Genomic DNA, 25682 nt, shown 5'->3' on the forward strand with positions numbered 1-25682 from the left:
GCAGTACAAGCACAGAAACTTCATTATATATAAATATGTATATATATATATATACTTTTTTTCCTTCCTAATAGAGAACAAGTCAGAATAATTTTAACAATATATTTTATTAAATACAAAAATATCTACATGGCACAAAAATTATTTCAGTGAAAACTATTTAGAAAAGTACAAAATCTCTTAAGTGATTTTGATTTTCTATTCCTTGGTTTAGTCAGGAAACTCTCATAGGCAATAGAAGGTATCTTATAAGTACTTACTGCAGTACTAACACATTGAACAGTTTGACAAGAAAATCCATAACTCTGAAGACTGTTATATACCCATTCATAGATTTTTTCAAAAGGCATACTTTAAAAATATATAAAGAATTGTTCAGACTTGTTTGGTGATGCCTAAACTTCAGAGTATTTCAAATTATGGCTGTGAATAAATCACATGTAAAACAAGCCCTTCAATGCAATTAAATGCAATTTTAAAAAAATTAGGACCCTTTAAAACAGTGGTGCTTAAACTTCAGCATGCATCAGAATCTTCTGGGGGGAGGCTTGTTAAAATAAAGATTGCTGGATCCCACCCCCAGAGTTTCTGACAAGTTCCCAGATGATGCCAATGCTGCCCATCTGGGCACCACACTTTGTGAACCACTGCTTTAAGATATATTCTCCAGAATTCATACCAAGCAATGCCCATATGCCTTTGTTTTTCCTAATGGTAAATAAATAAAAGAACATCTCCAATATACCTTCATCAAACTTTAAATCTTTAGGCTCCTGAAATGTCCTACTAAGAGCAGAACACATAATTTATTCATCTTGGCTCGTAATGATTCCCATGAGTTCAAGAAACAGAACCATAGCATAGTATAATACAGGATGATGCATGACTACATAGAAACACTTCTTTACAAAATACCTAGCAACTATTAGGGCACAGAGAACTTGCTCCTATCTCCTCTTAGTTTCTCCCCTATAGAAAATCCAGAAAGAAATCGTAAGGGTCCTGTACCCAGAATGAGAACATAACCTATCATGAATGGCTACATAAAAATCGCAGTCAGTTGTCATAATTAAGACTCAGATTCAGGAACAATTTCATCAGGGCAGCAGTAATATTCCACAAAACATATTTGTCCATCTTCATTTTTAATCATATACTGTAATGAGAGGAATCCTCGGTTATCAGTTCGAATAGACACCTTGCAAGATAGGACTAATGCTTTTGTAGATGGTTTCAGTAAGGAAATCTTGTAGCTGTGGAAACATAAATAAAAGACAGTGCTTATAACTCCAAGTAAAGGACAAAAATTAGCCAAGTACTACCAAGTAGCAAACGTAATAATAATATCAAATACTTGTCCAATTTGCTAATATTTTCTTGATTTTTAAAAATTTTATCCACTATTATAACCCCAAATCCCCAAGTATAATCCAGCACCCTACCATTCATTTTTTATAAAATGCTGTGCATTTTATAAACAAACTGAAAGTTTGTTACATTTATTTGATAGAAATTTGGTATTTATCTTTAAATTCATCACCAGTGGCAACCTCTTCTATTAAGAACTGACCTGTTGACCTGGGTCTGATTACAATGAAATGCTTCCATCAAATCAGAATCTTTGGGATAGTCAAGGTGGGAGCTTCCTGCGTTTCCAAAAGTAGATAACCTATAATGGAAAACAAACAACTCATTTATTCATTGGTCCAACAATAGCCACAGTAGGACCCAAATAAAACATTTCCTTAAGAAACTCATTCTGGTGGATAAAACAGACATATAAACAAATATTTACAATAGATTATAAACAAGTACCATAATAAAGGTTCTTACAGGTTGCTGTGTGTGTACAGGGAAAGGAGCAACTAGGAAACAGCTTTGGGAAAAAAAAAAAAAAAAAAACAAAAAACCCACAATAGAAGTCCAGGGGTGCTTGCCTCAATTTCATTACCTTAATCCTACTGATATTGACTTTCCTCATCCCTAAGTTAGAAATATCTAACAGAAGAGAGTGTAGGGGTGATAGAAGACCCTGATCTAAATCACCTGTAAGTCTTGGTCCTAATCCTCTATCTTTACAGACCCACCAAGCAATTAAGGATTTTCTGTACCTTAAGGCTGTTGTATGGTTTCCCTAGCTTGGTAATATCCATAGTTGTGTGAAGACAATTTATAAATGTTTGTATGTTTATCTAATTACAAGAATTTTTTGATCAATTACTATGTGGTTAGCACCTCATACTACATAGCACAGTAGCATAAGGCCTAGATATAGCTTTTCCCCAATCTCCATCTTCTCTCTCCTCTTCTAACATAACCTATTTCTCTGAACTATCTCATTCATAGCCAACTGTGATGATGGTTCTCAAATCTAAGTCTCCAGCCTAGACTCATCTCCTGATCTGTATACCTATACATCTAGCTACCCTCCTGTGTCACAGGCACCTTAAATATAATATATTTAAACTCCAAATCCCACTCTCACTCTACTAAATCATTTACCATCCTGGATTTGAAAGACACATGATCTATCTAGACACCCATACTGAGAGAGAGAATTTAGAAAGGCAGACTGTGAAATACTGTTTAAGCACCTGGAATTTTAATTCATACCACTGATTAAGTAAAGGTTCCACTGATTTATATTTTGGTTAACTGACATTACTTTAACAGACCTTGAGCAAAATTTTTAACTGCCCAATGTCACAAGAATGGCCTGCAATTGTCCTAAAGAAGATGCACAAAGAACAAGTTATACCTCTTATTCCTCATGTATTTAGCTCCTTTACTCCTTAATACTCTGAAATGTTCCAAAAGGGAAGAAACATTTCAATCTTCTTGATAAACTGACTCTAACCCTGAAGAGACTTGCCATTTTATATTTTGCTGCATCAAAATATCAGCAGTTTGATGTTTTTTGACATATTCCTTCCGAAATCTACCCTCCCCTAGGAAACTTATCTTGTCTACTACTCCCCAAGTACCTATGTAGTATTTCCCTAAGTACCTGTAGATATTATTTTGGTCCTTACTGGCATGCAATTTTGTTCTTTCAATGCTGTTTCACATATATCCTCTTCACCTTGATTTTAAGCTATTCCTCCCCATGCTGCTTAATGTGGATATGTACCCACTAGATGACCAACAGATATTTAGTGAATGAACACCTGTACAAAGCCAACTACTTCCTTTTGAATCCTATAGTAACTTGAAAGGAAAGAAAAGTAAGGCACCATATACTCCAAACACCTTTTCTAGAAGTTTAAACCCAATTTCCCTCATGATGTAACTTGATCTACAACAGGAAATGGAACAACAATGAAAAAAAGCACTAGTTTATGAATTAAGAGATTGGGTTTCTCATCTAGAAATTAACACTACCTAACTATGAAACCTTAAATAGTGCATTAACCTTCCTGGGTCTTAAGTTTCCTGATCTGTAAAATTATGAGGTAGGATTAAAAGCTCTCTAAAGTTCTGAAAATTCTAGGAACGTATGTAATAAAAATTCCACACATTAAGCAAATGTGTAAGGGGGAAAATGGTGTATAGAATGCATTAACTATAATTGCACTGCTTTCAAGTACCTGAAATAAGGCTTGTCAGGAGACATGGTGATCTGCAGGACCTCACTCGTCATATCCAGTTCAGAAAATGCCTCACGCAGTCCCTCTGACTGCAGAATAATTTTATTAATCACATTGGTGCTGCAGAAATCAAAATCCAGAGTCTCCTCAGGCTCCTGAGTATTGATTTTACAAACTGTCACCACTCCTCCTTCTTCTAGAAATAGCATTAAAGGGTAACCATAACCTTGGTAACACATCCGAAGTGCAGTTAAATTCCCTGCAATGAAAACAAACCACACTTTGGGCTTAGCTCTAGCTCTGGGTTCAGCTTCTACTCAATGATGAGTAAAACTCCTCAAGAATAATTTATTTTGCCTATTTTCTAACATATAAATGTATCTCCTTATGAAACAGGATTACCTCTTTCCTGATGACAATTTTGTGTGGACAATTCCAAAGATAATTGCAAGAAAATTAAGAACCTGAACTAAAATGTAATATAACTTCTTGAAATAATTTTCAAGCTAGCCAAAAACACCTCAGAAATAGCTTATTGATTTTGTACATATAATTTCAGGATTGAGAATCAACTCGGACCAACACTCAAAGTAAGAATTAGTTATACTATTTCTTGAAGTTTCAATCTGTGCAAAAGTGGATTGCTTTGATATCTTCTCTATATGTCAGTGTATTCACTATGGTAAGGATTTCTCAACCTTTTCTATTGAAAGATATTCTTTACATTTCCTTCAATTTTAACATCAAATTGGAGGAAAAAGAGGGTGGTTGATGGTGGTGTGAGAATGGCCAGAAAATTAATTTTAAAATTGCAAACCACCAGAGAAGAGGGGGAATATGATAGGACACTCTAGCTCCTTCTCCTAACTTGTTGGAGAGCCACAGTGAGGGAGATGGGGAATGCAGATGCTTTTATGTAAAACTAACTGGGGAATATTGCATTAGAAAATGTATAATTAATAATGGTGGTACTGTCAGTACAAATTAAAATATATTTTTTAGAGTCATAACTGAATTTTCCCCAGCTAATCTCTGGATTCCTTTCCTATGAAACAAAATCATTTTTGGGGGAATCCCTTGTACTTTAAATCCATAGCAATTGAATTTCACCATTCTTAAAAATCACTCCCTAAATAAATGAGAAAAATATATCTTAAATGAAAGCATTTGGTGAAATAGACATAAGGATTCATAATGTAGAGCTTAAAGAAAAAAGGCAAGCAAACTAAACATAGTAAACTGGGAGTCAAGAAAACTGGTTTCTGTTTTTCTCTGCCACTAACTAGCCATTTATTTCTAGACAAGTCAAGGAAAAGTAAACATATTTTACAAAGTTAAAGATATTTAAAACATGTTCAAGGTCTTTTGGTCAGTTCAGATTTAAAATCCCTGCAAGACGTGCAAATTAAAAAAAGATTGATAAGTATAATAAAAAATAGCTCCTGGGTTTTCTCAGAACCAACACACAAGTTAAATTCTCCAAACCAGCATAGAATTATAAGACAAACATCTTCTTTGGAAAGTCCCTTTCAGGACATTCGACCTTAAGAGCTAATTAAGACCCTAGTTAAGCATATTCAGATCAAATAAAAATATAGCCCCACTTACACTATAAGACTAACAGGTCCCTGCCCCAACCAACAAAACCTAGCCAACTTCCTTCTTTCTGCTTACAAAACTGCCCACCCACAAACTTTCCAGCCTTGAAGTTGCTTTTGCTTTTTCAGGTGAAAAACTTCCTTGCTACTGTAGCAATCTTGGTGTCCTGAATAAAATGCTGTAAACTGCAACTCAACTCTGAATTGTCTTACGACAAGGTAACTGGAAATATTTTTGCAAGCAGGAAAAGAACCATAAACACACCTTCTGTTAATATTGTGAAAAGTGGGAATAGAGTCTATGATTGTGACCAATGAAAAACGAATTGGCAACTTTTAAAGAGATGTTTAAATTTTAAATGACTTTCCTGAATTTTTTTGACCATAATGCTTGTATGTCGTTATAATGATAATAAGATGGTTCACCTGGCATAGGACTTGATCCAAAAATAGATAAACAGTCTAAAAGGACAGTTAAATTAATTCGAAATGTAATAGACTCTTCCTGAACTGTAAACTCTTGAAATATTCCAGCCTACAAAAAAATAAACATGAAAATGTAGTTATATGTATTAAAGAATGAAAGCTCCCATATAAGGTTGTATATTTCATGTTGTAAGTTTTAATTATATTGCACTAACACCATAAGAATAATTTCTGATTACCAATCAACACATCTTACTTTTTTCAACTATTATTTGAACACTGCTACTCAATGGTAAAGGTATAGCAGGGATTTAGGTTCCATGCAAACTTTATGAAGGGTCCTTCCTCTAGCTTCCTGGATCTAAAACTATCCCCCACGTGACTCTCATCTCCTTTTTGTGCCCATCGATATCACTAAGGTCACTTGGAAAACAGTCAAACAATTTGATAATATATGCATGAAATTAGCTTTCAATTTTTTCTGAAAACAGGAACTATTTCTCATTTTATTCCTCTATCCCTGAGGTCACTGTGCTTGGCACTTAGGTGTTCAAAAAATGCTAAATTGAATCTGAAATCCTATCTGGATCATAAAAATATTACTTTTTAAGAACAAACAGATTCTATTACAATAAATAAAGTCTTTTTTTTAACAGTAGGGAGGTAGTAAAAAGGCAATGTGAAGAACATAAACGTTCTGGGTTCTCATCCCAATTCAGCCACTTACCTAGGGCAAATCACTTAAAACTCCCTGTGCCCCAGGTTACACAAATGTAAAATGGGAATAATATGGACTATTGTGAGAATTAAATGAGTTAAATATTTAAAACACTCAGAAGAGTGCCTGGCCTATAGTTTAGCTTAATAAATATTAGTCCTTATTCTTAGCTTCATAAATATTAGTCCTTATTATTAACCATTATCTCTGAAAAACAAAATGGAAAAGTAATTTGCTTCCAGGAGGCAAAAAGAATTCAAATAATCACATTTTGCTCTCTAACTTAGACTATGTACATTAAGACCTGAATTCATTAAACTGGGTCAGGAATATCATGTCCGGGTTTAAAGGCGCCTATTTCCATACCTGAATGAAAGCATTTGCTTGTACACACTTTGCATTTTCCACTGTGACCTTGATTCCATTTTTTGTAGCAAAACATGTGGCATGTTCTCGAAAATGAATGGCTTTCAAGATATTGGAGAGATTCCTAACGTTGTCAAGGCTGGCCACTAAGCTGTACTTTTCATTCTCAGCTTGGATCTGTTGGGTTAGGAGCGGCATCTTTCACTGCATATTCAGCGACAAGGGAAGCTTCTGGGGCCAAGGCCTGCTCCTGCAGATAACGAAACACTTGAGATTAAACAAGAAAAACGCCCAATTAATGCTGGCGAGATCCGGCGATCACAAACGGCGCTGAGGCGATGAGGCGAGGTGGTTAGGGACCTGGCTTTGAACTCGACCGACCAGGGTTTGAACCCACCTCTGCCACTTGACCGTCTCTTAACTTTGGAAGAAATTACTTGACCTCTCTTGGTTAAAGTATCTTCGTCTCTAGTATGGGGACAACCACTCCTACCTGAAAAGCAGCGAAGAATGAAAATAGGCAACTGACACACAGTAGTTCGACTTGAGGCCAGTTTCGCCAAGGCAATCAGGGATTATGTATCCCCACAGGGTTTGTTTTGCGCTGTCCCGCGCCTGACGCTAACAGAACAGCGGAGAGAGCCGGCCCGGATTCCGCAGGAGGACCAGATAACCCCATCCACCAGTCCGCCCGCGGGAAAGCATCCGTTTCCTTGCCCCGGAATCCCAGGGCGGAGAAGCTCTACCTTTGCGCAGAGGTCTGGCCAGAGGACTCCCCTCGGCCAGTTCACAGGGAAGCGATCGCCAATTCCCGGGAAAACGGGGACGAAGTGGAGTCCCTCTCCCTTCTCTCTCCAATCCTACACGCCGCCTCGGCCACCGTCACCACAGAGCCGGAGGAGGGCTAGAGAGTCGAGACGAAGGTACCACAGAGACAGGAATGAGTCACTACATTACCATAGAGATCGAAAAAGGAGAGCGCGACAGAACCGGAAGGAAGACAAAGAGCAACGACTGTTAGGCAAGATGGCGGTGGCCAAGAGAAAACGGCGTGGAGGCCTGGCGATCCAGGCCAAGAAGCCAAAAAGAAACGAAAAAGATGCCGGGTCGCCGGCTAAGCTACGAGACGTGGCAGAGGAGGCGGAGGAAGAAGAGAGAGATCGTATCCCAGGCCCTGTTTGCAAGGTAGAAGGACCTATCCTCGGGTTGAACTTGCCGCGGCCTCACGCGCCTTTCTTTGCTTACTTATCTGACTTCAGCTCGGTTAGCTTGGGAGTAGCCCGTATGTCACAGGGACTCGGTCTTCTCTTTCCTCCGGGCGGGACTGCGCTGCGCTTGGTCTATGCTGCGTGCACATGGCCTCTTCCGGAGGCGGCGGGCCGAGCAACTGGGCGGGCTTTGGAGTGCTTATCGTGTCACGGGGAAGCGACTTACCGGGTACTATTCCCGTGTTCTGTCCTCTAATTACTTAGTTTTTTGGCAAGGTAGTACTTTTCTTTAGTTTATTTGTCTTTGAGTATATATCCTGTGAATAATATTCTCATATTCTGCCTTAATCGGTCACTGTCACTCAGGGGTCTCGAATCTTGTTTTTCGGTCCTTTAAAAAGTCACTGTCCTTGAGACTGTGACTCTGACTTGTCTGATCAAATCTTTAACTCTAAAAGGATATTGAGAGCTAGACTAGATAGGATGAACTTTGCGTCTATACAACCAACTTAATGTGCTAGGCACTATACAAAGTTTAGGCTTTCTTTGGCTTTGGGATTGGAAAGGTGACTGGAACGGGACCTCTTTCTCCGAAATTTTGGAGTTTAGAAGGAAACTAAGAATGAATTGACATAAGTTGATAGTTTTCATTTAAAAGAAGGTGAACACAACTTGTTGGACTTCACATTCATTCAACTGAGAGCTAAGTGCTGTGGGGACTAGTACTGCTTTTGGTTAATTTGGCTCTGCTGCGTTTACCGTAGTAACAGCATATTGGTAGGTGATAAGTAAATGAGATAAATGTATGCATAAATGTTATTGCATGCTCTGTGTGTTGTAGTGGCAGGCTATAGGAAAGGAGAGAACTCTGAAGAATGAAAAATGAGCGTAAATTCTAGCCCTGCTCTTCATTAACTGCGACATTCAGAGCTCTTTTATCTGCAAATTGAGAGGAAGAAAACGTGAATTACTTTTTGTGCTAGATTTTCGGTATATGTTAGTGCCCTCACTCTTTCCTTAAGGAGCTAGAAAGCAATACATTGTGTATCATCTGAGTCACAATGTGATAAAGTCTTGGAGGTGTAGAGGATAGAGATTGCTTTTTCCCTGGGATAATTAGGTGAGGAATCATGAAGGACTTAGCCTTTGAGCTGGATTTCAAAGGAAGGGTAGGATTTTGACAACCAAAATGGGAGAGAACAGTTCAAGGGAGAGGAATAGACCTGAGCAAAGGTGTTGAAGTGGGAAAATGCTGAAAATCTAAAAAAATAGAGCCAGGTTAGCCTAAGTGTAGGTTGATTTGGGGCAATAATGAGGAAAAATGAAAATATACTTTAGAATACAGTTTTAAGCTTAAATCATTTCTGACTTTCTTTAGAAAGCCTTGAGAGGTAAGATGCGATTTTAGCAGTACTTAAAAAGATTATATTGGTGCTGGTTTGCCATATTGATTGGAGGGACTCTTGTCTGGAAAGTCTTGCCATTTAGGAGATCTGCAGTCAATATGTGGTTATAAGGATCTGATCTAAGATAGTGAGAGTAGGAAGGGATTCAGAGTTGTTGCAAAGAGAAAGTGACAGCATTTAGTAGTGCTTATGATATGGGAGAATAAAGGTAAATGAAGACTGACAAATGACAGAAATACTAAGCCTGGGGGACTGAAAGCATGGTGATATCATCAGAAAAGAAGCATGGATAATTACCCGATTTAAGGTGTAACGTGATGTTTTTAGTATTATAGAGGTGACTTTGAGGTGTTAGTCAAATACTTGGCTGGAGAGAAATTTTCTCACTTTATGTAGAGTTGATAATTGAAGTTGTGGGAGTGATTATAAGATCTGTGTTTTGGAGAGAACAGAAATGAAAAAGAGGGCTAAGAAAGAATTTTGGGGTAACACCCTATTTAGGGTCAGGAGGAGAAACTGGAGAGGTTGAAGAAGAAAATCAAGAAAGGAGAAGAAATCAGTGGGGACATTGCCGAGTGGCACCTGTGGTCAGTGAATGCTAATGAGAGATTGAATTGAAGGGATCAGGATGGTTTGACTTGCTCCTTGGAACTTTTATGAATTTTATGGTCTCTGTCTACTTATCTATAAGGAGTTCCCTTTTCCATAGTCTGTTATGGTATTAGAAACTAGAACTGTTGTTAGCATATCATGCTGTTTCACGCCTCCATGTCTTTATGAATTTGCTCGGTTATTGTCTTTTGTCTGTTTTCTGCCATAAGAACAGTGCTTGGCTTCTGTTAGGAACTTAGTTGATAGTAAATTAACATTAAAGTTCTATTGTGCAAGAAATTTTAAATGAGCCCATTTTTATTTCAGGAGTGGAGAGATTTTAAACTTTCATATACTATAATGAGGTTTATATACAGACATGTTCCAGTTTGCTAATGCTGCCATTATGCAAAATACCAGAAATGGATTAGCTTTTATAAAGGAGGTTTATTTGGCTGCAAATTTACAGTCCGATGGCCATAAAAGTGTCCAAATTAAGGCATCAACACGAGTATGCCTTCACTGAAGAAAAGCCACTGGCATCCGGAAAACCTCTGTTAGCTGGGAAGGCATGTGGCTTCCTTGTTGTGTTCCAACTCCTCGGCTCCTGAGCTTTCTTGTTCTTTCTCCCAGGATGTTTCTCTCCAAGTGCCTGGGGGTCTTGTCTTGGCATATCCTGGAGCAAACTCTAGGCTTCATTTTTTAGCTAAATGTCCTTCTGTCTGCATCTCCAAGCACGTCTAAGCTTTGGTCAGTAAGCATCTGGGCCTGTGTGGCTCTTTTTACAAGTACTTCAGTAAACTAATCAAGACCCATGCTGAATGGGTGGGCCCACACCTCCATGGAAATAATCTAATCAAAATTATCACCTACAGTTGGGTGAGTCGCATTTCCATGGAAACAACCTAATCCAAATATCCCACAAGATTGGATTAAAACATGTCTTTTGGAGGGACATAATATATCCAAACTGGCACAAGACATTACAGTCTTATTTTCTTGTATGTTTCTGTGTAGTGAAATATCTCAGTTTCCCAAATTACACACATGGGAGAAGAAGCAAAGTTGCCACTCTGCCTTAGTCTTGATACATTAAGATGGTGCATTGTTGGAAAAGCTAGATACTTTTTTAAACTATCTTTTAAAAAACCAAGGTAGATTCAGTATGACATTTTAAAATTTTAACCTTAATTTTATTTTTCTTTAGGGCAAGTGGAAAAATAAGGAACGGATTCTCATCTTTTCTTCCAGAGGAATAAATTTCAGAACAAGACATTTAATGCAAGACTTAAGAATGTTGATGCCTCATTCTAAAGCAGGTGCCTTTACACTGTATGCTTTAAAATTTGTATTTATAAACTTGGCTATTTATATAGTTCACTAAAGTCATACTTCATTTGTTTAGTCTTGTCAGGAAAGAACCACAGCACCTCAGAAGCTTATCCTTTCAAATGCCAAGTTTTTCCAATTAAGATTTTGTTAGAAATTTTTTCTGGAATCTATTAGATGTTTTCTTTACTTTGTTAAACAGAATATCCTAATTTTAATTGAAACATTTCAAGATCCAGGAATGCCTTCATTGTGATGTCTTCAGAGATCGTAAGATACATGGGATGCTTTGTCCTTCCAAATGATTTAAGACTGCAATGTATTGCTTTCTGAGTATTGTGTTGTTTTTTTTTTTTTTGAAACCAGGGATAGGATTTGATTCACCCTTAAGTTGGGGCTCAGCCTACTTTTGAATACCAAACTATTTTTTTTTTGCAATGGGGCATATTACAGGAAAGTGAAGAATGTCTAGTCTCAAGTTTAGAACTGTGGTAGTGCTATTATGCAGCTGTTTTTGTGCCTTTGTTGGGAGGTGCTTTGGGTTTAATTCCAGGTAATAATTTAGTTCTTTAGACCAGTTTTCTCAGACTCTAGGTCTGCTGTTGTATCTTCAGATCTCTGAAACTAATAAGAAAAATTTTAGTATGTTTTCTTTTTCTGTGATAATCTAAAACCAGTTTATTAAAATCCATTTTCTTTGGCAATGATGATTCAAACGGTTTTTAGTTTTTCTAATGCTTTCTTTTTCTTTTTTTTTAATTCAATTTTATTAGATATATTCACATACCATGCAGTCATACAAAGCATACATTTAATTGTTCACAGTACTATCTAATGCTTTCTTAAACTGGGATCCTTAAACATACTCATTGGTTTATGGAAATTTTTCTGCTTTTAAAAGAGATTTGATGAATACTTAAATCTGAAAAACAGTGCCTTTAGACTGTTATTCTTAAAGAATTTTTACTCATTTATTTTCTCTGCATTTAACAAAGAATGAAGATTTTTAAAGAAGTCAGTGTTTTCAGGTCTTATCAGTTTGACAATAGTAAATTTTCCTTTAAATTGAGAAAGGAAAAACACTTTAAATTACTTTCTAGATAGCATATGTGAGTTAAGGAAGTAGCTGTGAAGTCTTTTGTTTATTTGCCTTTTTTCTTTTTACAGATACTAAAATGGATCGTAAAGATAAGTTGTTTGTTATTAATGAGGTAATTTTAGAAATTAATTACAATAAAATATTCCTAAAATATTTAGTATTCCTAAAATACTAAAGACAGTTCCTTTATATCATAAGTCAGTTATTTTTAAATTGTTCTGTAAAAGATATTCATGCAGATTTTATTGACTCTTTGATAACCTTTCTTTTAAATTTTTATAATCCTCATTGTCTGTATCTCACAAGTTTAGTGCTCCAGTATATTATTTCTAAATCATTCCTGTGTCTTTCTTATCTTAAGCATATTGAAATTTTCTGAGGAAAAGGATTCTATTTTATTCTTTTATTTTCCCCATAAAGTCTAGTACAGTGCTAAATTCATAGTAAGCACTCACAAAAACTATCAATCAACATGTATAATTTTTTTTTCAAACCATAATTAAATATTTGCAGAAAAGCCACATTGTAAAAAACATTTTGCCAGTATTAAAAGGGATGCATGTGGTATTTGCTCTTAAGGAATTACAAACTAGAAATAAATAGTTTAAATTTTCAAAGTATTTTTAGAGATATTAAACTTGTATTTTTTAAAGTAATTTAGAAGAATTGTATTAAGATAATTCTAGCTATTAGAAAGTCTCCTTTTATTCATTCATTTAAAATGCACCAATATTTTAACTTCTGCTATGTGAAGGCATTATTCTAGGTGCTGTGGAAATAGTATTCAACAAAACAAAGCACCTGTCATCATGAAGCTATTCTAATGGGGGACAGGCCATAAACAAATATTATAACTTCAGGTGGAAATATGGAAAATAAAGCAGGGTATGGGTTTGTGGCAACTGAGGCTTGACTGGAAAGGCCTTTCTGAAGGGACGACATTCAACTTAATATTTGAGCAGAGACTTAGTAAAGGAAAAAAATGGTGGTAAAGCATTCTAGGTAGAAAAAATAGCAAGTACAGATGCCCAGAAGTGGTGCAAACTTAATATTATTTATGTTCTAATATTAGTAGGAAACAAAAGACCTAAGAATTTTTAAGTCATTAGGTTTAAAGTTTCAAGTAGTTTAAATACAAGACTTCTTTTCCTGTATTGTTTTTGTACATTGTAAGTGTCACTTTGTAAACCTTCCAGACTTTGAATTTTAATTTAACTCAGTATAGTTCCACTTTTCACCAATCCCTTGGTGATTTTACAGATTCAAATCAGCAGAACTGATAGTATAAATGAGGAAGAAAAACTTAAATTTCTTGAACTTAAGATCAAGAAGTTAGAAATTAAAATAACCATCATAACAGGTATATTTGATTATATTAGGACTGTATTTTCATGAAATTGGTAGGGCTAATATCTACTTCACTTTTCTGCACTTCGCTTCACCTAGGTCTGTGAAATGAAAAACTGCAATAAATGTATTTATTTTGAAGCCAAGAAAAAACAAGATCTTTATATGTGGTAAGAAATGTATTAACTAAAATTTGGGTGGAACTCATTTGTTTAAGTGGATTTATGCTTTGAACCTTTCATGTTATAGACTCCTTTGAGTCTATATGTAAAAAAAGGGAGGGAGGGGGAATAAAACTCATTTGATTTTGTAAATCTTTGAAACCCTTAAAGAAAAATATATGAATATTATAAAAACATGTGGTGTCTTCTAACTGTGAATAGATAATAAAGCTTTTAATACGTTTTATTTCCAATTTGTTGTAAAAGCTTCCTTCATATTTTTTAGGCTTTCAAATTCACCTCATGGGCCATCTGCTAAATTTCTTGTTCAAAATAGTAAGTTGATGCAATTTTAATTTTTTTTTATAAGAATATTAAAACCAATCTTTTGGAATAATCATGCCAGAGTTGTAACTATCTTTTTGTTGTTGTTATAATTTTTTTCCAGTTCATACCTTAGCTGAACTAAAGCTGACTGGAAACTGTTTGAAAGGTTCTCGGCCTCTTTTGTCTTTTGACCCTGTAAGTTTCTTATTCGGTGTATGAATCTCATTTTCTTATTCTGCATGGTTGGTTTTTAGTGGATATAGCTGTATAATTCAATTTAGCTAACATTTTTTAAATGTGCGCAGTATCTTTAAATAAAGCACTCTGCTTGATGTCCAATGATATGTTCACTTTATTTTTATAGGTTTTTGATGAATTACCACATTATGCTTTGTTAAAAGAACTCTTAATTCAGGTAAATATCTTTTCTAGGTGGTCTTTTTTAGTAATATATATTATGAATGAATATCTGCCTTTGAACTTTTTTTAATGCACCTATCTAAAACATACGAGGTATGTCTAGGAATAAGGCACTAACATATGCTTTTTTTCCACTAGATTTTTTGTACACCACGGTATCATCCCAAAAGCCAACCATTTGTGGACCATGTGTTTACTTTCACCATTTTGGATAATAGGATATGGTTTCGGAACTTTCAGGTTAGCCTTACTTAATTTTTAATTATTCTTTGGTTGGGATATACAGGGCTTGTAGATACAGAAAATGCAAACGATAAATCCTTTTGCTTTAAATAGCATCCTTTTTCTCCTACAGAGACTTACAGCAAGTAATGTTGTAATATCTCATTTATTAAGTGATCTCTATCTGCTTCTTTTCATTGCTGATCAGCTGATATGGGGTATAGGTTTCCTAACAAGCTACTGCATGTTTAGTTTTATAAAAGGAAATGAGCCTGAAGATCCATAAGCAAATAGGGTTCCAAATTTTTGCTAGTGCTGTAAAGGATACAGCAAAGTAACCTCTCACAAGAGGTTAGAATCTACCTGTGGGATTAAGATCTAGAAAAACATAACTCCTATAGAAGGCATTTAATACTACATGTGTCATACGATGACTCATTCATAAGGAGAGGGGATTCTCGAAATCTTCAGTCAGGAAATTTTGGCAGGTTAGTAAGTCTGTAGAAAGAGAGGTAGAAGGGAACAGCAAGAACAAAGTATCGTGCAGCATTAAGAATAAAACTGGACTTCTGCATGTATTGTTACATTGGGTACCTCAAAGAGTGAGTTAAACATTTCCCCTTAACTTCTGAGGGCAGACATCCCTGATCCAACCAGCAATGTTAAATTTGTAGTCAGAAGTTGACTCTTAATTTTACAGGCAGTAGCCATTCAGAAGTAAATTTCACCATGTATCTTTTTGTAATACCTTTTAATCTAATGTAAATTAGATTTATAGAAACAATTTGGGGGTTGATTTAAATTTTAAAAGGATTCCCTATAGCGTGTGTTAGTACATTTTTATAGTGGTGGTAGTTTTTAAAGTCCATTTTAACCATTATTTCAGGAACATGCAGACTGTGAGAAGTAAGAGACTTGTTTACCAAATACAAATTATTCAATTTTAAAAGAACACACACAGAATCTTATGTTTTCCATTGACAACTACCTGTAACTAATATACATTTCAGAAAATGTTGATTATTTGGCACGTGGCAAATTTCATCTCTAGCTTAATTTTATTGAGTATCACTTCTTTTAGATACATTTGTAATGAGATTATAGTCTGTATATCTTTCAAGAATAATATAGATAAACCAAAATGAATTGTTTTCTTTTGTTAAAGATTATAGAAGAGGATGCTGCTCTTGTAGAAATAGGACCTCGTTTTGTCTTAAATCTCATAAAGATATTCCAGGGAAGTTTTGGAGGACCAACTTTATACGAAAATCCTCATTACCAGTCACCAAACATGGTAAGCTGTTTTAGTTGTTCATTGGTTTCTTTGGCCAAATGATTCTGTGAAGTGTTCTATTAACCGTGAAATTAAAGGGTTTGGTTTTTTGCTGCATATAGTCTTGCAAATTACTGTTTTTTTAATGACATGGGAAATAGGGTCATGAGTGAATGCCCTTGCCTTACATAAAATGTTTACTTCAAAGCATGTAATATTTTTCGGTTTTTAGCATCGGCGTATCGTGAGATCCATCACAGCTGCAAAATACAAAGAGAAACAGCAAGTGAAAGAAGTGCAGAAACTGAGAAAGAAAGAACCAAAGACTGTTCTTCCACATGATCCCACTGACGATGTTTTTGCTATACCAGCTGAGGAAAAACCCATAGAAATACAGTGGGTAAAACCAGAGCCAAAAGTCGATTTGAAAGCAAGAAAAAAAAGGATATACAAAAGGCAAAGAAAATTGAACCAGAAAGATGAACAGGGGGGAATGCAAAATGAATCAATGGATAACTAATTTGTTTTTCAGTTATTTTATATTTATTTTGTATTCCATGTGCAAATACTTTCATTTTCTAGAACTGTCTAATAGCTAATTGGTGTGGCATTTAAAAGAAAGGAAAAATAATTGCCAATGATTTCTTTTGACTTCAGTGGTGTCTATGTTTTTCTAAATAAAATAATGCCAGAACTCTTCGGTTTTGTCTTTTCAGAGCTCATTTGGTATTAGAAATTTGGCACACTTAAAATTTAGGCCTGCTTTCTTGGATTAAAATGTTTAGTTTAGCAAAGCTTCTGAAGTTCACACAGATTTATTGGGTCACTGTTACTTGTATGACAAAGCATTAGGCACTTTGAGAGTAGTTTCTGGATTATAAAGTAGGGATAGATGGATAGAAAGGAAAGCATCTTAATGAGGTTTGAATGCCTGAGTTGCCACATAATGAGGCCTTGGAAAAGTCAACCTCTGACCTTATTTTCTCATCTCAGAAAAGATTACAGTAAAACCTGTTAGGATTTTCAGAATCAAATGGGTTAATATATGAGTTGATCTATGTGTTGGCAAGATTTTGTAAATTAAAATTTTATTTTGGAATCAGTGGGCATAGATTTCTTCTTAAATAAATTAATAGTCAAAGAAGAAAAAAATTAGTAGTTAGAGCACAAGAATACATGAAGTTATCCCTCATGAAAACGAAAACTGTGGTTATTGGAAGCAAAGGGAGCACTATCCTTCCTATCTTGAAGGTAGATTAGTACCAGAGAAAATATTCTGGGTGCTGGTGACCAAGGAGATTGGCTGTTGAGAGGATAGGTAGATAATAGGTATTATACATGCATGTACATAACTGGGATGATGCATATCCTATTTTGTCACCCACTTATTTTTACATCATAGTGATCATTTTTCCATGTTTTGTTTTACAGCATATTTACTACATAGTATTCTACTCTGTATCATAAGGTATAAAACTGATAGCGCTGTTGGATAGTTTTGTTTGTTTTTGCTGGTAAGGTTCCTGTAATTGAATATTTTTATACATAAATCTCTTTGCTTAACTCTTGTGGTTTCCTAGAAATGGAACTTTGGGGTCAAAGGTTATGAAATGTTAATGCTTTTTGATTGCTTTCCAAATGATTGTACACATCTAGATATCTGAGTATTTGTTTCCTTGCACCATTGCCAGAGATGAAATAATCTGTCAATTTGATAGGTGAAAAAATGATTACTAGAAACGGGTGATTAGTTTTTTGTTAGATGTGAACTTTTTTTTGTGACTGGATTAATTGTTGTTTTTCCATGGTAGGGTTTTTCCTCTTTTTGATTTGTAAGAGCCCGTTCATAGTAAGATTATTAACTCTAGATATACTTCCGAATTCATTTGCATTTTAATTTGTCTTATTTTACATCTTTAGGCAAAACTCAATCTTCCATTATATTTTTTTTCTTAAAAATTTTATGTCAAGAGAAGACCTTTCTAAGTTTGTCTAAATAGGCTACTAACCTTGATATAGTCTAAATAGTGCGGGTAATTCATGTTAGAGGTTCACCAGAAATACTTGTATGTGGCTAAAGCCAGGTTTTAGTAAGTACAAAAAAAAAACAAAACACAAAATGACCATTATTTAGTTTATTTGGGCAATTGAATATAGCCTTGGATGAAAATAGACAGTCATATTCATCTCAAGAAGTTTTTAGACAACTCAAGAGGTTAAATATAAGTTATAAACAAACTGGGTCAAGAAGTGAGTTGGAATAAAGAAAATACTTTTTGATAGGTATGAAGAGTAGATTTTTAGTGGAATCACCAATTTAATAAATTTGAATTCTCAATTTCTGTATAGATAGTATGTACCAAATTACTTCCTCTTCACAGTCATGTGAACGCCTCATTTGAAAGGATTCCTCTGACATGGATTGTCTCACAAGTCAATCCTGTTTAATAAAGTTCTTTAGACTGAAATTTATATTCCATGTAGTTCTCTTTGAATTTTTGTCACTTTTTCTGCTCTCCCAATTCCTTTTCTGGGTGGGGAAAGATCCCATTTCCCCCATGTTCATGTTTCTTATTAATCCCTATCTATTAGCAAGTTGCCAACTAACAAGTCCATTATAGAATCTTCTTCCTTGGAAAAGAGGCAAGTATATGAATTTTGAGTAGCAAGTTGTTTGGACAGTGGTGTGTTGAAAAATCTGACAAGGCTTAGAGTTGCTTTGTTTTGATTGTGCAGGGCTGGATTTTAGGAACAGAAGGGACAATATTCCTAAGCTACTTTGGTACCCCAACCCTGTACAATAGATGTTTGTTAGCAGCCATCACAGCTAACCCTTGGAACCCTGTATGGTTTATAAATATAACCCACCCCCAACAACTGATGTATGTAAACATTCTCTCCACGTTATAATGAAATATATTGGCACCTGAATGCATTTTATTTATTTTTTTTATTTTTTTTAAATGTAATTTTATTGAGATATAATCACATAACATACAATCATTCAAAGTGTACAATCAGTTGCTCACAGTATTGTCATATAGTTGTGCTTTCATCACCACAAAGTGAACACATTCATTACTCCAAAAAATAAAATTAAAATTAAAATAAAAAAGAACATCCAAAACATCTCATTCCTCTCCTCTCTCCACTGTTCATTTACTTTTTTTTTTTTAATCTTCATTTTATTGAGAGATATTCACATACCACGCAGTCATACAAAACAAATCGTACTTTCGATTGTTTACAGTACCATTACATAGTGGTACATTCATCACCCAAATCAATCCCTGACACCTTCATTAGCACACACACAAAAATAACAAGAATAATAATTAGAGTGAAAAAGAGCAATTGAAGTAAAAAAGAACACTGGGTACCTTTGTCTGTTTGTTTCCTTCCCCTATTTTTCTACTCATCCATCCATAAACTAGACAAAGTGGAGTGTGGTCCTTATGGCTTTCCCAATGCCATTGTCATCCCTCATAAGCTACATTTTTATACAACTGTATTTGAGATTCATGGGTTCTGGGTTGTAGTTTGATAGTTTCAGGTATCCACCACCAGCTACCCCAATTCTTTAGAACCTAAAAAGGGTTGTTTAAAGTGTGCATAAGAGTGCCCACCAGAGTGACCTCTCGGTTCCTTTTGGAATCTCTCTGCCACTGAAGCTTATTTCATTTCCTTTCACATTCCCCTTTTGGTCAAGAAGATGTTCTCCGTCCCACGATGCCAGGTCTACATTCCTCTCCAGAGTCATATTCCACGTTGCCAGGGAGATTCACTCCCCTGGGTGTCTGATCCCACGTAGGGGGTAGGGCAGTGATTTCACCTTTCAAGTTGGCTTAGCTAGAGAGACAGGGCCACATCTGAGCAACAAAGAGGCATTCGGGAAGAGGCTCTTAGGCACAACCATAGGGAGGCCTAGCCTCTCCTTTGCAGCAACCGTCTTCCCAAGGGTAAAACCTGTGGTAGAGGGATCAACCCATCAAACCACCAGTCCCCTATGTCTGTGGTCATGTTAGCAACCATGGAGGTGGGGTAGGCGAATACCCCGGCATTCTCCACAGGCTCCTCAAGGGGACACTACATCTTTTTTTTTTTTTCCTTGTTTTTCTTTTCTTTTTTTTTTTTTTTTAAATTTCCCTTCTTTTTTAAATCAACTGTATGAAAAAAAAGTTAAAAAGAAAACAAACATACAATAAAAGAACATTTCAAGGAGACCATAACAAGGGAGTAAGAAAAAGACAACTAACCTAAGATAACTGCTTAACTTCCAACATGTTCCTACTTTACCCCAAGAAAGTTACATAATATAGCAACATTTCTGTGAACTTGTTCCTATTACATCCATCAGAAATCAACAGACCACAGTCATTCCTGGGCATCCCCATGTGGAGAGCCGTCTCCCGGGACGGGCATAGCGCATGCGCTGTAAACCTGCTCCAAAGTCCCCCCGCCCATCGAATGAGCCAAGATGGCGCCCATATCCTGCTTCCGCTTATGACGTGCACACTCACTATTCCTATCTGCCAATTGAGTGCATATGCGCGGCGCTAGATCATTGGTTATGAGTAGAGTACTTAAGAGTTTGCCCAAGCGAACCTCGGGGAGACAGCCCACTAGGAGCCGTACCTGACGGCCACATCGAGGCTGCTCTCCCGCGAGGCACTCTGCCCCGCGTGGAAACCTGTAACAGAGAATGCTTATCTAGCTTCAGTAAAAGACTTGCTCTCGCAACCGCCGTGTGGCTCGAGTCGTGACTTCCAGCCAGGTCAGTTTGCGTGGTCTGCATCTCTCTCTCTCTCTCATCCCTTGTTTCTCCCCTCGCCGGCCGGGGAGCAGGGGTCGAGCGGGGCGGCGCCGGACAAGTGGTGGCCCGTACGGGGAACGCTCCTCCTCCTGCCTCGCTCTCGACGGTCCCTCTGTGAGGAGAGCAGCGCTGCGCATCGAGCTTACGGCGGACTTCCCGCGCCTGATCAACGCGAGAAGGTGAGTGCGTCTTATTACATGATAGTTAGGGCCCGTGGGTTTTCAGGTGACCCCGGGGGACTCGGAAGAGCTCTCCGAGTGACTGAAGTATAGTGCCGACTGCAATCATGGGGCAGTCCGGAAGTTCACCTCTCTTAGCTCCCTTAAAGAACCTTTTGAAACAACGGGGTATCTCGGTCAGGAAAAGCTCCCTTCAGCGTTTTCTTGATGATGTTGATACTTTTGCCCCTTGGTTTGCCTGCACCGGCAGCCTTAGCCTACCCTCTTGGATGAAGCTCGGTCGCGACATAGACCGAGCGCGCCAGACGGGCGTGTGTATGGACCCGATTCTAGTACCCATATGGGAGACCGTCCGTGCGGTCCTTGAACTAGAATCGGCTGCCGGCCTAAGCCCGTCCTCTGCCTTGCAAGAAGCACGGTGCGCGCTCCAAGAAACCCAGTCAGTTTCGTCAGCGGACGGCTCCTATAAGGGCAAACCGCCGGAGTCCAGTGACTCTGACTCAGAGTCAGATAGCGATACTGGCGAGGAGGCGGAAGCATCCCCGCTAATTGAGTGGGAGGAGCCTCCCGCCACACCCGTGCGGCCTTCCGCCCCGCCAATGTCTACCGCTGCACCCCCAGGGACACCCCAGCTCCCAACTGACGCCTTGGGCGGTCCCACCAAAGGACCTCGCCGAGAGCTCCCTCTAGTGGCCATGCCCAGTAAATGTAATTATCCTTTGCTGCCAGACCCGGAAACCCCGATGGGCCGGTCAGGGGAGGGGCAACCTTTGCCGTACCCCCCGCCCGAGTACACAGGCCCTCAGGACCCTTTGCCATTAGGTAGTGGTGGGAGACATTTCTGGAGATGGAACCCTTTCACAACATTTAGACCTTTTGGCATGCTGGGTGGCTACCAGCCACTTGAGCCGCAGCCAGTCTCAGAAATGTACCCGGTTATTATCAATCCCCAAGGTGGCAATCAGCACGAATCATATGATTACAAACTATTGAGGGAATTGAGGCAGGCCGTCCATCAGTATGGCCCCAATGCCCCTTATACCTTGAACATGATCGAGAACCTCTCTGCTCTAAATCATACACCCGCAGATATTTTTCAGCTAGCCCGTGCTTGCTTGCCGTCAGGCCGATTCATAGATTGGAAAGCATGGTTTGAGGAGTTAGCTGAAGAGCAGGCCGCAAGGAATGCGGCAGGGAGACGTGGCGGGTGGAATGCTGACATGCTGTTGGGGAGAGGCGCCCATGCCCAGAACCAAACGGGTTTCCCACAAGAGGTCTACGCCCAGATCTTCCGCTGTTTTGTGGGTGCCTGGAAAAAGCTAACAGGTAAGGGAGAGGCTCAGGCCTCACTCAGCAATATACACCAAGGCCCCACAGAACCATTTGCGGATTTTGTAGCCAGGATGCAAACCGCAGCTGAGAGAATCTTCTCAGATCCAGGAGTAGCAGAGACTGTGGTTAAGCAAATGATTTTTGAGCAGTGCAACAAGGAGTGCAAAGTTATCCTGGCACAAAACAGAGCAAAAAATTTGACAGAGTGGGTCAGGCTCTGTAGAGATACTGGCAGCCCTTTAACTAATGCAGGTCTAGCTGCCATGCTAGCTAGCTCCCTACAGGTGGCTACAAAAGGCCCGAGAACCTTAGGGGCAAAGTCTAACGGGTGCTATGGCTGTGGCCAATCAGGGCACTTTAAGAGAGATTGTCCCAATAGACGTCAGCCCTCTGCCACTCAACGGTTTGGCGAACCAGGTGCAGTAACCAGGCCGTGTGGCCGTTGCCACAAAGGCCCCCACCGCGCAGAAGATTGTAAATCGGTTTTCGATGCGCAGGGCAGACGCCTCTCTGGCCGCCCCGAGCAGATTCCAAAAAACGGGAAGAGGGGGTCCGCCCTTTCGACGGACCCCCTTGCATGCCATTCGACAACACAGGATCCGATCAAATTCGTGCGTCCCCCGGCTCAGCAGGACTGGACCTCTGTGCCACCTCCAGACTCGTACTAACCCCCTCCATGGGTGTCCAGTTAGTAGGGACCTCCTTCAAGGGGCCCTTACCGGCTGGTACTGTAGGGCTCATATTGGGGAGAGCATCCACGGCCCTGAGAGGATTAACAGTTATACCAGGACTTGTAGATTCAGATTTCACAGGCCGTGCCCAAGTTATGGTTCAATCTCAGCGGGGCACCTTAGTCATTGCAGAAGGTGATAAGCTGGCGCAGCTCCTGCTCTTACCCAGCTTACATGCAGTCTTTCCAAGCAGAATCAGACAGAGAGGGGAAAAAGGGTTCGGATCCAGTGGAGCGATTTTTGAGGGACTCCATATGTCCCTGGAGTCTCGACCTATGCTAACCATTAAGGTGCAAGGCAGATCTTTCTTGGGCCTGCTCGATACAGGGGCCGATCGGTCTATCATAAGACAACAAGAATGGCCCCCCACCTGGCCAACGAGCAGGGCGGAAGAGCCCATTAGAGGAATAGGCCAAATTTCAGCGCCCATGCTCAGTGCAGCTGCCCTTCATTGGGCCGATGAAGAAGGACACCAAGGCAGTTTCCAGCCTTATGTATTAGCCCTGCCTGTGTCTTTGTGGGGAAGAGACATTCTGACCCAAATGGACGTTACTTTAATTAGCGGCTACTCCCCAACCTCTAAGCGACTGCTAAAAGAAATGGGGTATACCCCCGGCAAGGGTTTAGGAGCTTCACTGCACGGACGTGCGGAGCCTATACAAGCTGCCCCCAAGTCTGACAGACGAGGCTTGGGTTTTTCATAGGGGCCACTGAGGAGAGATTCCCACCCACACCTATAAAACTAAAATGGAAAACCGAGGCTCCGGTGTGGGTGCCTCAGTGGCCCTTGCCACAGGAAAAACTTGCAGCGTTGCACGCCCTAGTATCAGAACAACTAGAAAAGGGCCATATCGCTCCCTCCACGTCACAGTGGAAAGGCCCTGACCCGGTGCTCAGCTGGGCCAGAGGCTCTGTTTGTGTTTTTTCCCCAGGAACCAGGACGTCAACCAGTGTGGGTTCCGGAAAGACTGGTGAGAACCGTGACATCACCTGAAGAAGCCAAGGAACAGCTGTCAGAAACGCCAACGAATATACAACCTGAACCATTAGACCAAGCCTCCGACCCTGCTGATGATGGCGACGACCGACAAGACGATAATAGTAGGACTGACCACCCCGCGGTTGCCCAAAAAGAGGATCGGTAACTCTGTTCTTTGCTCTCCTATAGCAATCCTTCTAATCTGCCTTTTTCTTTTTTTAGTGGAACTGTGGTAGCGCAGGAGAGTGGTCTTTGGGGCCTGTGGCATCATCCCCCGACCCTGGCCCCATTCTCTGCTGGGTCTCCCGCCTCTCCTGTGTTTTTCACTCGTACCCTGTCTCTAGGTCTCCACCACCTGCCTTCTGACAGAAATATTTCCTCCACAAGCTTCAACGAGTCCTTCCCCCTCACCAATGACACACTGATCCTCTCTTTTGCTAACCTCTCTGTCAAGGTTGTCAACACCACAGTTGCGGCGAATGCTACTTGTGAAACTGGTAATGGCGAGTTAAGTAAGGGAGTCTTGCTTGAATTTCTTAACGTTACAGGGAAGAGCCGCCAGTCTTGTGAAGGGATCTTGAGTAAAAATGAGACTCAAAGGTGCCTTTTCCTTCCGGGGTTTGCTCCTACAGTCTGCAACCGTTCCAAAGACCCGGATGCCTCGCCGCCCCGCTATCCTAGTGTATCGCCCAAGTTATGTCTGGCTCCCCGTCAAGGCAACCGACTGGGTTGGCCCTGTTTCTCAAGTTGTTTCACTTAACAATATCCCCTTCTCTAAGTCTAGGCGTCCAAGAGGCATACCTTACCCGAGACGTGCTACGCCGCCACAATCAGATGCTGAACTTAAATTTCCAGGCCATTCAGAAACTCCTAGCGGAGATAGATGAACTTGGACTAGAAATAGATGGACTCTGGAGAGTTCTCCAGCAGACGTGTGATACCCGATGGTTATTCGGGAGGCTTTGTGTCACCCCGGTTAGGGTGAACTTGACAGAGGAGCAGCAAGATGTCGCCGAGTGGCTCAAGGACACTTATCTCCCCAACTTCACCAATCTCTCCGACCAAGTGAAATCCGACCTTCAGGGACTTGAGAACATTAGGAAATTGAAGCCTGTTAGTTTCGACCTTTCCACACTGGGCGAGACTGTAAAAAATCTGTGGGACCAAGTCACCTCTTGGTTCTCTTGGCCCAATTTGACTAATTGGATTCTCTTGATGGTGGGACCATTGGTGGGATTAGTCATTGTTAAATCTTTGCTAGAACGCCTGTTTCAAGCGCGGCAGTACCGTGTTACCACTATGATGGCTATGTCCTCCACCTTTGATACCCCCAACAGCGACCATTCTGATGGCCATACCCCATCCTGGCCGCCTCGGGCGGGGCACTCGGGAGCGAGGTTTGTAGCTAAGCGCGCAGCTGTGTCCCGGGTATAACGGGCGACGCCAGCAGTCATAATTTTTGTCTCAGGTAGGTCCCTAAGGCAGAGTCATAGTTGTGGCCAGACTTGACTCTAGCCAATGCATAGGGACGCCTAGTGACGCCTCCGACTCTGGTTAATGCTATCCCTGC

The 25682-nt window shown here is 39.3% G+C and overlaps 2 protein-coding genes across 6 annotated transcripts; one reads left to right on the forward strand and one right to left on the reverse strand.

Moving 5' to 3' along the window:
- Positions 1-88: 88 nt before the first annotated feature.
- Positions 89-8059, reverse strand: RAD1 (RAD1 checkpoint DNA exonuclease). 5 transcript variants are annotated; one of them, XM_037799212.1, is made up of 7 exons: positions 7941-7997; positions 7442-7599; positions 6696-6945; positions 5612-5720; positions 3588-3846; positions 1571-1669; positions 89-1253 (listed from the first exon to the last, which is right to left on the reverse strand). In XM_037799212.1, exons 3-7 carry the CDS (start codon positions 6891-6893, stop codon positions 1070-1072), a joined length of 849 nt encoding a protein of 282 aa, XP_037655140.1. In that variant the 5' UTR covers positions 6894-6945; positions 7442-7599; positions 7941-7997; the 3' UTR covers positions 89-1069. The 5 variants fall into 5 exon arrangements, with proteins under 5 accessions (XP_037655140.1, XP_037655142.1, XP_037655139.1 ...); XM_037799214.1 differs by lacking the exon at positions 7442-7599 and having other exon boundaries at positions 7941-8059; XM_037799211.1 differs by lacking the exon at positions 7941-7997 and having other exon boundaries at positions 7442-7929.
- On the forward strand, positions 7674-16598 carry BRIX1 (biogenesis of ribosomes BRX1). The gene is made up of 10 exons (XM_037798938.1): positions 7674-7880; positions 11108-11219; positions 12397-12440; positions 13775-13845; positions 14123-14172; positions 14285-14358; positions 14528-14578; positions 14722-14823; positions 15971-16099; positions 16311-16598. Exons 1-10 carry the CDS (start codon positions 7722-7724, stop codon positions 16596-16598), a joined length of 1080 nt encoding a protein of 359 aa, XP_037654866.1. The 5' UTR covers positions 7674-7721.
- Positions 16599-25682: the final 9084 nt, after the last annotated feature.

This window comes from Choloepus didactylus, chromosome 11, assembly GCF_015220235.1.
Source record: "Choloepus didactylus isolate mChoDid1 chromosome 11, mChoDid1.pri, whole genome shotgun sequence".
NCBI classification, from domain to species: Eukaryota; Metazoa; Chordata; class Mammalia; order Pilosa; family Megalonychidae; genus Choloepus; species Choloepus didactylus.

Coding starts and splice junctions, on each gene's coding strand:
- RAD1 (XM_037799214.1), bottom strand. CDS start 6,893: ATGCCGCTCCTAACCCAACAGATCCAAGCTGAGAATGAAAAGTACAGC. Junction 5,721..6,695: donor AAGCAAATGCTTTCATTCAG/GTATGGAAATAG, acceptor ATTTTTTTGTAG/GCTGGAATATTTCAAGAGTT. Junction 1,670..3,587: donor CCTGACAAGCCTTATTTCAG/GTACTTGAAAGC, acceptor TTTCCATTATAG/GTTATCTACTTTTGGAAACG.
- BRIX1 (XM_037798938.1), top strand. CDS start 7,722: ATGGCGGTGGCCAAGAGAAAACGGCGTGGAGGCCTGGCGATCCAGGCC. Junction 14,359..14,527: donor CTCTTTTGTCTTTTGACCCT/GTAAGTTTCTTA, acceptor TTATTTTTATAG/GTTTTTGATGAATTACCACA. Junction 14,824..15,970: donor TATGGTTTCGGAACTTTCAG/GTTAGCCTTACT, acceptor CTTTTGTTAAAG/ATTATAGAAGAGGATGCTGC.